At 42.6% G+C, this 12,464-nt stretch overlaps 1 protein-coding gene across 4 annotated transcripts in view; it reads left to right on the top strand.

The window, feature by feature from the left end:
• RYR3 (ryanodine receptor 3) overlaps positions 1–12,464 on the top strand; it is a 568,187-nt gene that overhangs the window by 533,206 nt on the left and 22,517 nt on the right. For all 4 annotated transcript variants that reach the window (XM_030814359.1, XM_030814360.1, XM_030814362.1 and 1 more), the window contains 7 exons: positions 63–191; positions 3,668–3,772; positions 5,597–5,678; positions 6,322–7,649; positions 9,521–9,576; positions 10,550–10,721; positions 11,866–11,952. In XM_030814359.1, the coding sequence (XP_030670219.1) occupies positions 63–191; positions 3,668–3,772; positions 5,597–5,678; positions 6,322–7,649; positions 9,521–9,576; positions 10,550–10,721; positions 11,866–11,952 (1,959 nt within the window). The remainder of the gene's footprint in view (positions 1–62; positions 192–3,667; positions 3,773–5,596; positions 5,679–6,321; positions 7,650–9,520; positions 9,577–10,549; positions 10,722–11,865; positions 11,953–12,464) is intronic.

The raw sequence follows: 12,464 nt of genomic DNA, 5'->3' as shown, positions 1-12,464 counted from the left end.
ACCAAGTTTAGCTTCACTGACTGAAGTCTGAGAAATACTAAGCTCTACTCATTTGTTTTTAGGAATCAATCAGTGATTTCTACTGGTATTATTCAGGGAAGGACATCATTGATGAATCTGGACAGCACAATTTTTCCAAAGCTCTGGCAGTCACCAAGCAGGTTTTCAATTCTCTTACAGAATACATCCAGGTATGTGCTACAGAGTGCATGGTTGAAAAGAAAGAGAACGTTGTTGATATGCCCATATTCTATATTCCCTACAGAATACTTGATTGTACACAGTGCACTATCCATCCAGCCCTAATGCTGACAATACTTATTTTCTATAAATAGGAAGCAATAGTACCTGCATTCCACAAGCAGGTCCCCCCACTGGACCTGTTTATAGTGTTCACACTTTATTTGCATTTATCTAGTTACATTTTGCTTTCCCTCCTAAACTAAAAATTTTTCATGGGAAGAAAATGTCTTACTCAAAACTATATCTAGAACAATGTCTGGCATATATCTGTTCAGTAAGCATGGAGAATGGAGTGGAGAAATGATTCATAGAATGAAGGAATTAAGGGATAAATGATGTTCTCTTGATAGAGATTAAAAAGAGGATCCATGAGATCCTACTGATTTGTCAGAAATTAACTCTGGAAGAAGTAACTTCAGAAGCACACAAACTACATAGTGGTGGCCAAATCTGCAAGTGAATTTCATGTTAACTGTCTAGATCTTGCTGCAGTCTTTCTCTATTCGTAGTATTTTCTGTTCATTGTCTGTGGTGGTCTAGCTATTTTGGAAAAGGAACAGAGGATATATTCAGGCATAATTTGCTATAAAATTAGTAGGCATATCATTACCCTCTGTGACACAAGCTTTTTTTTAAAGCAAAAGTAATACTTCATCTTCAGATTACCATAATCAGGAGACTCATGAAAAGGGCTTTTATTCATTCATTCAACAAAACGCTCAGTTTGTACTCTGCACTGTGGTTCATGAAAAGAAGCACAGTATATTGCCTCTACCCGTAAAGAGCTTACAGTGCAATTGAGAAAATACTTATGCACAAGGAAAATTATTCAATATAAGATGATCATACAGCTGGATGCGGTGGCTCACACCTGTAATCCTAGCACTTTGGGAGGCTGAGGCAGGTGGATTTTCTGAGCTCAGGAGTTCGAGACCAGCCTGGGCAACATGGTGCAACCCCGTCTCTACTAAAATACAAAAAATTAGCCAGGCAAGGTGGCGTGCGCGTGTAATCCCCGCTACTTGGGAGCCTGAGGCAGGAGAATCACTTGAACCCGGGAGGCAGAGGTTGCAGTGAGCCGAGATTACGCTGCTGCACTGCAACCCGGGTGACAGAGTGAGACTCAGTCTCAAAAAAAAAAAAAAAAAAAAATACATGATTTAGAATAATCATACATACTATGATTAAGAACCACATATGTGGCCGGGCGTGGTGGCTCACACAAGTAATCCCAACTCTTTGGAAGGCCGAGGTGAGCGGACCACCTGGAGTCAGGAGTTCAAGACCAGCCTGGCCAACGTGGCGAAACCCCATCTCTACTAAAAAATACAAATTAGCTGGGTGTGGTGGCGGATGCCTGTAATCCCAGCTACTCAAGAGGCTAAGGCAGGAGAATCGCTTGAACCCGGGAGGCAGAGGTTGCAGTGAGCTGAGATCGCACCGTTGCACTCCAGCCTGGGCAACAAAACTCTGTCTCAAAAAAAAAGAAAAAAAAAGAGCCAAAGGGCTCCGAGTCTCCATAGGACCACGCAGGCTATGGATAGATGCAAAGGAGGAAGTACATTCTGTGTCAGTGATTTGGAAAAGTTAGAGATAGGATTATGCATGGCTTTATAAGAAATAATGTCAGCAATTATATCCATCTTGCTAAAACAGAAGATATAGGTGAGGGAAGAAGTGGAGAATGTTTTTTACCTTTTCCCGTACACCTTCATTTCTTTCCCAAAGAACTTTTTATATTCCAAGAGTCCATGAGTTTTTAGTGACTTTTTTTTTTACTGGTAATATGACTGAGCCAAAACTTGTTCTATGAAAAATATTAAATTCTCATCAAAGAAAGATCCATGTGATGAGCCAACTGGCACAGTCAGATCATATTTGCTCATTAAAAGAAACACAAAACTAAGGCTGTCAACTTGAAAGGGAGGATTTTGAGGGGAGATATATCCTTGTCACTCAAGCATTATAAGGACATGAAGAGATAAAGCTAAAAACAAGTTACTGATCTGAAGTTTCACAAAATGCAGTGTACCTAAGGAGATCATTGAATATATTTGTTAAGCATCTGATTTGATCTCTGCAAAATCCATCCTTATCTTCAGAACGTTCCATGGAGCACGAACCCAAAAGTAAAGGAGAAGCTCATTTTTGGTGAATGTGTTTCTTTCAGCAACCAGCTTTGTTCCAAAAAGAATCTAATGGTTTCTAGGGATCAGACACTGAATGTACATAAACAGTGATTTTTAACAAACTTACGTGATTTGGGAATGCAGGCAGTATTTCTACTGCTTACCTTTTAAACCTTGGGAATCCTGCCAAGACTTTTCTAGAAATTCGGGTAATATATGTGTTCCTTTTAGAACTTTCTTATTGAGTAATTTGGAGATTGGTTAAAGGATAGAAAAAAACAGACTATAAAGAAAAGATAAGAAATGTTGGCTCAATAATGATCTTCAAAAAGAGTGAGATTATTGACCACGCACTGTGGTTCCTGCCTGTAATCCCAGCACTTTCGCAGGCTAAGGCGGGCGGATCACATGAGGCCAGGAGTTTGAGACCAACCTGGCCAACATGACAGAACCCTGTCTCTATTAAAAATACAAAAAAATCAGCCAGGCATGGTGGCACATGCCTGTAATCTCAGCTACTTGGGAGGCTGAGTCACAAGAATCATTTGAACCCAGTGGGCAGAGGTTGCAGTGAGCTGAGATCGTGCCACTGCACTCCAGCCTGGGTGACAGAGCGAGACTCTGTCTTAAACACACACACACACACACACACACACAGTGTGAGATTATTAACATGGAAAATGCAAACTAAGTTATTCCTCTACATTTGATTTTCAGAAAAGTTCGTTAGAGATGCTATTATATCTGAAGTTTAGGTTAGTAAGAAAATCCTAGAAGTGGTTGAATGCTAAGATTATTACACAGATTTCTTTTTTTTTTTTTTTACTTAATTAGATAGCTGTGTGGTTATCAGCATGTGTAACTGTGCCTGGAAACATAGGTAGATGAGGGCCTGGTTTTCACACTGTGCTTCACAGCACCGTTGATTTCCTCCAAAGGCCTCTGAGGCCAAGGTGAGGGTGGGGAGTGTGCCCTTCAGCCCTGTGTCAACCACAGCATTTCACTGTTTTAAATATTGTTCTCCAGTGTAAGCTTTTATTTTAAAAACTCATTCTGAGGCTAAAAGAAAGTCTCTGAAAATCGCTGGACTGTGAAATCCCTAGTGGTTTTTCCTAGATATGGTATCCTATAATCAGGAAAAGAAAAAAGTAATAATCCTGGGAAAATACTGAGCTATGAAATATTTGACTTTTGGAAAGTCTGCTCATATAAGTAGGTATCAGATGCCCTTACTAGACAGATTTCAGAGCAACTTGTGATGTTTAAGTGACATAAGAATGTCCTCTTCTCCGCAGGGCCCTTGCATTGGTAATCAGCAGAGCCTGGCTCACAGCAGGCTGTGGGACGCAGTGGTTGGCTTCCTCCATGTCTTTGCGAATATGCAGATGAAACTCTCTCAGGTACTGTGGCCCATTCCCTGCACGTGTCATTGTTGTGAAATGCTAAGTCAGTCCTCACTCCTTGGTGTTCCCATTGTGATGTGGCTGTTTGATCAAAGGCTGAACAAGCCATGCATATTAGGTCTCAGTTTTTTAAACTGAAGGCCAAAATGGGAGATGGAAATGAATGCCTCCGGGGGGGTCCCAGACAGGCTTTTGCATGAACGCAGCTTCGTTCTTTGTGTCTCACCAACCTACCCTTTTTATTATTGCCTCAACATTTGCTTTCTATGGTGCTAATCCTTTCTGCTTCCTTGTCACTGTTTTGTCAACTTATAAACACTCCCTACCAGCCCTGTGTGATCTGTCTCAGGTTGCATGTCTGTATAATCCACATCCCTCTTCTCTCTCACCCCTGCTTCTTCCTCCCTCCCCCCCGTCTCTGCCTCTCCTTCTCACTCCCCATCTCTCTGGCAAGATGAATCAGAACCGCTCAGAGCATTTATTATGAACAAATAAATGTAGCATATGTAGCAGTTTATTGCCTCTCTCCATGGCAACACATGAGGGAGACCTTCAGGAGGTATTTGAGGCTGATTAGAGTAACATTTGCAGCTTTAACTTAAATCATGTGTATCTAAAATTTTCAAGGCTGTCACATCTGCCTCCTCTCTTCTGGAATGTGCTATTTAACCTTTCATTTTTCCCCTTTTGACTCTGGCCTTATGGGAGGAGAGAGTTCCTGGGAGGGCTGCAATTTGACAGTAAGATGTCCATTCCTATGTTAGCTGGGCAGTGTGGTGTAGAGTCTCGAGATGAGAGCCCTGGCCCTGCCACCTCCTCACCAGTGACTTTTGGAAAGCCACTTTCCCTTTCTGGTTTTGGTTTCATCATCTCTAAAATATCCAAAGTTAGAACAGGTGATCTCTGAGGTCTCTTCCCAGCTCTGATATCCTACACTTCTATGATATTTTGTATATAGCTGTGATACACACCATAGGTGATGAAGATTCCTCTGAAAGTTGAAGGGCTAGGCAAAGAGCTATGGTTGGGTTTTTGGTTTTTGGTTTCTTTTTTTTTCCTCTTTTCTTTTTTTTTTTATTATTTCTTTTCTTTTCTTTCTCTTTTTTTTGGAGGTGGGGGGGGCGGTCTGTAAAAGGTATGTGACTCAGAATACATTTTTAATTGAATCCCCAGATTGCCCACCTCAGATCTTCCAAGAATTGTTTCCTACTGTGACATAGGGTATAAAGCATGGAGTTAGCTTAGCGATGCTCTTCCTGCATTGCTGAAATTAAAACCAAACAGACTGGTATCAAAACCATCCAGAGGAATAGCCTCCATTTTATTCCATTTAAAGGGACAAGTGGCACCCAGATCACCACCAACTAGAATTGGGAAACTCTAAATTAATCCAGAAAGAAAGGAGAACCCACTTGGTGATTATAACCTTGATACCTTTACCAGATGTCCAGTGTTCCCATAAAGCTCACTGGTAATTCTCCAGTGTAGAAAATGACAATGTAAACTACTAGAGACAGCTGAAGGCTCTTTGGTGCATTGGGTTGTTCAGTCGTTTTGGACAACACTTGGTATATCTGCCACATTGTACTAATAAAAGGAAAAATGTAAAGGAGCTTTGTTGGATGAGTCCTGCTACAGTGAGTCTCCCGGTGCTGCAAACAGTGGACGATAAGGCATCCTCATTCAGAATGAGAAGGAAGCTCTTTCCCGACACTGATGCAGCCTGCACCTAACCTTTCCAGAGCAGGCTCTTCTCGCTCACTGCCCTGTACTTTACTGAGGGATCAGATAGCTCAGGGGTATCTCCTGTTTCTGTTCTAGGATTCCAGTCAGATCGAGCTGCTGAAGGAACTCTTGGATCTCCTTCAGGACATGGTGGTGATGCTTCTGTCCCTCCTGGAAGGTTGGGCTGTTTGGTATAACTAGGCCTTCACACAACTGTAATTGGTCTGAGCACTAACCTTACTGATCGTGCAGATTATCCTTCTGGCAGGTCACTGATGCCATATGACATTGGTCAGAAAGCCAAATTTTCAGAAACAAAAAATAAAATGAGGGGCACCTGGTCTGACGGACGAAGCCTGAAATCAATTGATTTTCTATCAGTAGGAAAGCCAGAATGAACTGGGGAAAACCTCCAAGCTTTGCTCTTCCCTATCCTCTCCCTCTCCCCATTGCTTTTCAACACATCTGGCTGCCAGTGTGTATGCCAGCCATCTAGTTGGGCACCCTCCTAGGTCTAAGGGGATCAAAGGGACACCATGTATCCCTATGTGTCCCTGATAATCTAATAATGAAACCACTTCCCAGGCCCCAGGCCATGTTAAAGGCAGTGGTGTGGCCACCTCCTTCTTCCCTTTGTTTCTTTCCCCCTTGGCTCCTAGTGGTGTAGTCTTTATGGCTTGCTGCTCCCTCCTACATCATCACGGTCAGAGAAGAGCTGACTAATTTGGCACAAAAGTCTTCTAAAAATAGCTACCTGACAAGTGACATGATAGCTTGGGTTTATTTATATATTTGTATGTCTTTTTGAACCTGCCTCACAGGGAATGTGGTAAATGGCACCATTGGCAAGCAGATGGTTGACACACTGGTAGAATCATCTACCAATGTAGAAATGATCTTGAAATTCTTTGACATGTTCTTGAAACTTAAAGACTTAACCAGCTCAGACACCTTCAAAGAATATGACCCAGATGGTAAAGGAATTATCTCCAAAAAAGAATTCCAGAAGGCCATGGAAGGGCAAAAACAGTACACGCAGTCAGAGATTGACTTTCTCCTGTCGTGTGCAGAAGCTGATGAGAATGACATGTTTAATTACGTTGATTTTGTAGACCGGTTCCATGAGCCAGCCAAGGACATAGGGTTTAATGTGGCTGTGTTATTGACAAATCTTTCTGAACACATGCCAAACGATTCCCGCCTGAAGTGTCTGTTGGACCCAGCAGAAAGTGTGCTAAATTACTTCGAACCCTACCTAGGACGCATCGAGATCATGGGTGGGGCCAAGAAAATTGAGCGTGTTTATTTTGAGATCAGTGAATCCAGTCGCACTCAGTGGGAGAAGCCCCAGGTGAAGGAATCTAAGCGACAGTTCATTTTTGATGTTGTCAACGAAGGCGGGGAGCAGGAAAAGATGGAGCTGTTTGTGAACTTCTGTGAGGACACCATCTTTGAAATGCAGTTAGCATCTCAGATCTCTGAATCCGATTCAGCTGACAGGCCAGAAGAGGAGGAAGAAGATGAAGATTCTTCTTACGTGTTAGAAATTGCGGGTGAAGAGGAGGAAGACGGGTCTCTCGAGCCGGCCTCTGCATTTGCTATGGCCTGTGCCTCTGTGAAGAGGAATGTCGCCGACTTCCTGAAGAAAGCAACCCTGAAGAACCTCAGGAAGCAGTACAGGAACGTGAAGAAGATGACTGCGAAGGAGCTGGTGAAGGTGTTCTTCTCCTTTTTCTGGATGCTGTTCGTGGGGCTATTCCAGTTGCTCTTCACCATCCTGGGAGGAGTCTTTCAGATCCTCTGGAGCACAGTGTTTGGAGGGGGCCTGGTAGAAGGGGCAAAGAACATCAGAGTGACCAAGATCCTGGGTGACATGCCTGACCCAACCCAATTTGGTATCCATGATGACACTATGGAGGCTGAGAGGGCAGAGGTGATGGAGCCAGGTATCACCACTGAACTAGTACACTTCATAAAGGGGGAGAAGGGAGATACAGAGATCATGTCAGACCTCTTTGGACTCCACCCAAAGAAAGAGGGCAGCTTAAAGCATGGGCCTGAAGTGGGTTTGGGTGACCTCTCAGAAATTATTGGCAAGGATGAACCCCCTACGTTAGAGAGTACTGTACAGAAGAAAAGGAAAGCTCAGGTAAGTGTCATTTGTTTCTTTCATCTTCCTTTATCCCCAGAATAAGACTTGCCACCGTATCTTGTGATCAGTACTGACACCATTTCGCCAGGAGCCAACACTCTATATTAGATGGTGGCTCTGGTGTGATTATGCTGATCTTATAATTCCACCTCTGACGTGTCTGCAGAAATCAAGACTTAGATGGTTATCTCAGTGTCTAATCATTGGTTGTTCTTCTAGTTTATATTGTAGAATTCAAACATGATGGCCTGTGATACTTTGCCTCAGACTTTTATTAGAAGGTTAGTTCTCATGCTGTGTAGATGCATTCAGTGAACTGAAAGCATAGGAAACGAAGAATAACATAAAAGGAGACCTTCCTTTTGAGTCCGTGCTGTCTCAGTGTCATAAAAGGTCAAAATGATCCTTATGATTTGGCCTCTCAATGAGTTTGATCATGCTTGGGACATTTTTATCCTTGTGATACACTCACTGTTCAGTTAGTACTTCATGTCAGTCAACAAGATTAAGTGAACAAGATAGCAGGAATTCAGAGCCCCTTGACCATGGAAGGTTCTGGGTGTTCCCCTCTCTTGTAGTATCCAATTCACAGTGTCATTCTAGCATCAAAGAGAGTAGAGAAGTGTGAAAAGATCCAAGCCCAAAAACATTCATTCATTCATTCCGTTATTATTTATTGAAAAGTTAATGTGCTTTGTCACTGTTTTAGGCTCTGGGAATATGGTGGTGAATAAGAAACACACTGTCCCTACAGTTTAGTGGAGAATAAAGGCATTGGACAAGTCAAGACAAGTATAAAGAATGCTAGGAAGGAGAGATGTCAGGTACTATGGTTCTCTGTAGGAGAGAACACTGGTTTGAAGATTCAGGGAAGAAAACATCAGAATCAGCATTCTTACAATATTATTCTGTTTTGCTCCCTGATGTAGCCCCAAAACCTAGAATACAGTTTGATACATAATAGGGTCCCATTCCAGGACTGCTATGTGCCAGCCTGTGTTCTAGGATACAGGAATACATAGGTTCAAAGCAGAAAACAACATTTTTGCTTTCATGGATCTTAACTTCTAGTGGGAGAAGACAACAAATAAGATAATTATCATTTGTGCTGCGTGTTAGAACACATGAACGTGCAGTGAGTTACAGAGTGAATGTAGGCCCATCAGAAATAGAGGAGGATTCTGAAAAGGTATCATCTGAGTCGAGTCCTGATGGGCAGCAGGCACATGAAAAGCTGGGGCAGGCATACTCCAGGCAGAGGATATGGCTAAGTATCCTCTAGAAGTACGCCTGGAAGGATCGGGAATGTTCCAGGAAGTCTGCGTGTTTGGGTGTGGGACACAAGTCAGATGGTACAAGACAGGGATGAAGAGAAACACCAGGATCATGCAAGACTCATAGGCTGTGTTGAGAAGCTTGAATTTTACTCTAACTGCAGTGGTCCTCAGTCAGAGGAATTGGGATACTGGCAGGAGGATTAAAGACAAGGCAAGAAGAAGCCTGTCAGATGGAGGCAGGCTGATCAAACTTGGTTTGATCTGTGTCCCATCTCTTTCTGACCCCATGGAGCAGTAGAACCACTGCCTTGAGGCTCTCACAATGTCCTAACACAAGTTTCCTCTTTGAGTTGAGTAAGTTATAGAAGGGAGGTTGAGTTTTCAAGTTTCAAATCTTTGTCTTGGCATCTCTTCAGAGTCACTTGATATATATAGCAGGACACTCATGTTCGGTGATCCTGAGAGAAGCAGAAACATGAAAAGGAAAAGTCATTGAAATTTGTGACCAAGAAGCAAATGGCCAAGAAAATGTCTCATCATCATGACCTCGCTTCTTTGAGGAAAGCTTGATTGATTGTTATTTCTGTCTAGGCAGCAGAGATGAAAGCAGCAAATGAAGCAGAAGGAAAAGAATCCGAGAAGGCAGAGTAAGTTCTTGGTAGCATCAACTACTCTAATTGCTATGGTAGATAGTTCTTAGGCCAGGCAGAGTGGTTCACACCTGTAATCCCAGCACTTTGAGAGGCTGAGGCTGGAGGATCACTTGAACCCAGGACTTCGAGACCAGCCTAGGCAACATAATGAGACCCCATCTCTCCAAAAAGACACAAAAATTGCTGGGCATGGTGGTGTGCACCTGTAGTCACAGCTACTTGGGAGGCTGAGGTGGGAGGATTGCTTGAGCCCAGGAGGTTGAGGCTGCAGTGAGCCAAGATCACACCACTGCACTCCAAGCTGGGCAACAGAGCAAGACCCTGTCTCAAAAACAAAAAAGAAAAAAAATAAAGATAGTTATTGATAGCATCTGATATTCTGTTGCTATAGTAAATAGAAAACTTGATTTCTGTCAATGCAAGGAATTATTCTGCAAGCCCTGGGTATATTTCCTTTTACCGTAGCTATATAATAAATACATTATATTCATCATGCTAAGTTTATAATCCCACTAGCAGATCACAGTTTCACTATCTGGCCAGATGACTTTGCAACTTCATATATTGATGACAATGATATCTAGTATTAAATACCTACTATTTGTCAGGCCTGTGCTCAGGTCTTTTATACAATATCTTATTAAATCTTGCCAGAAGTGTAGAAGAGTAGGTACTATTGCTTAGAAAATAAAGGGTAACTTCAGAAAGGGAAAAAAATTGTTAAGTCTAATTTCAGAAGAGTACAAACTTGTATATAGCTGGTGTTCACCAAGATCATGGCTCGTCCTCACTGAATATAAATCTAATGTCCAGCCACTGTGGACAGAAAAAGACCTGAAGTTTCCACCCTCAAGGAATGATTCTACCTCCCGGCCCTCTCAATCCAGATTTCTCTTTAATCTAGTCTCCCTTTTTGGGCCCGATCACTCTCCCTTCTCCCTGCTGAGTGGGTTTCCCATTTTTGCAGCATGGAAGATGGAGAGAAGGAAGACAAAGACAAAGAAGAGGAGCAAGCTGAGTACCTGTGGACAGAAGTGACAAAAAAGAAGAAGCGGCGGTGTGGTCAGAAGGTTGAGAAGCCGGAAGCTTTCACAGCCAATTTCTTTAAAGGGCTGGAAATCTATCAGACCAAGTTACTGGTAAGCGCTCTAGCCGTGGCCCTGTTCATGGTGCAGGCATTGGCCCAGGCAGATGGCAGAGAGGTGCCGCTGATTTGTTTCACTGTTTGGTCAGTTACACTTCCTCCCCTTTCTCATTCCTAAACTTTCTTCTTCCCATATGTCTACCTATTCCTTTTCTGTTGGAGGAAAAGAAAAGGGGGAGAGCTTGGAAAGAACCACAGTCCTCCAACAGCTCTGCTATCAGCAGGGTGTCCTCTCTCACCTGTTTCCTTACCAGGAGAGCAGGAACACCTCTTTCTACCCAGTCCTTTATGTGCATTATGTGGAGACTTAGCCAATCCTAGTCCAAAAGTTCAGAAGTGTTTTGATCACGTGGGAATCAGAAAGAATGTTCCTCTTATGTTAGCTTCCCACACTAGTCCTCCAAACCTTGATTGTTCTATATGCAATCAAAGCTTAGAACAGCTTGTAATATTCTTTCTCTGATACATTGCCCTCTGAGGTACAGTGGCTGAAGGCCAGGACCACACCTTCCCTAGCACCATTAGTGAGGGCTCCCCACAGAGAGATTGGGAATGTTACCCAGGCAGCTTCCACTCCAGTCTGCGGATGCTGATTTTTCTGGGGAAAATGGCAGCAAGAATGGGAATGCTGTTCCCAACAAGGGAGAAGAAGAGGCTCCTGGGACTGTAACTTGGAAAGGAATGAGGACTGAGGCCACAGAATGGCTACATCCAGTTTGGGAGTTGCCAGCGTCTTCTGCGAGCCTAGATCACTTACAGTTTCCTAATAGACTGCTTGCTGTGTGGAGTGATCACGAAAATGCAATCACACAAGCACTTCAAGGCAAGGCTCGAGTCCTCTGCTGGTGGCGTGTTTAGGCCTTTGGCTCCCTGAGCAATAAGCCAGAGCAGGATTCTTTATACCAATTCTAGGCAATTTTTTTTTTAAATCAACATTTTGGTTCCATGTTCATGACATGACACAGTCATGCCATGGCTGTGTTAAGAATGCCAGGGTTGCTCTAGAAGAGTGGTCATCAAAGAGTAAGACGAGTCATGTGTGAACTTCTAACCAGAATTGTCCTTCTAGAAGTGTGAAAGTAGGAAGTTCTCTTTTCCTTCCAAAGCTCTTCTACTTCTGCCTGTCCTTTTCTTTGCAGCATTACCTGGCCAGGAATTTCTACAACCTGAGGTTCCTTGCTCTGTTTGTAGCCTTCGCTATCAACTTCATCCTGCTTTTTTATAAGGTGATACTTCATTCAGGGGTTATTTGCTAAATATGCTGTATACTAAGTATACTATGTGTAGAAAAAGAATCACGACAGAATTTGTGTTCTTAATTGTAGCGAACATTCTAATAGGTAGCAAATTTCTAAGACATTGGCTTTTAAAAGGAATACAATTTCTAGCAATGGAGAGACTACTGACAAGGGAGCCAGTGAGGGGACCATTTCAATAGTTCATGCTTATTTTAGTCATTACTTAATTTAGTCTTGAAATACTTGCTGAGCATCTACCATGAACTAGACCCTATATTAGGAACCACAAGGTATTTCAAAGTGAATAATAAATACAATTCTTTCTTCAAGGAATAAGGTAACCAAGAGCCATTATAGCTGGCCTATTTGTTAGAAGCATTATAAAGGAAAAATTAACAGGATTTGGAAAGAGAGGGGACTGCTCAAGTTAAATGAAGGTTTTGAACATTGGCAAGTGGGTCTTGCATGCTGTAGGCATGTAATAATTGTTAGTGCAATGA

This window comes from Nomascus leucogenys, chromosome 6 (genome assembly GCF_006542625.1).
Source record: "Nomascus leucogenys isolate Asia chromosome 6, Asia_NLE_v1, whole genome shotgun sequence".
Taxonomy (NCBI): Eukaryota; Metazoa; Chordata; class Mammalia; order Primates; family Hylobatidae; genus Nomascus; species Nomascus leucogenys.
Note: the sequence above shows the minus strand (reverse complement) of the source record. Positions and strands in the feature narration are given on the sequence as shown.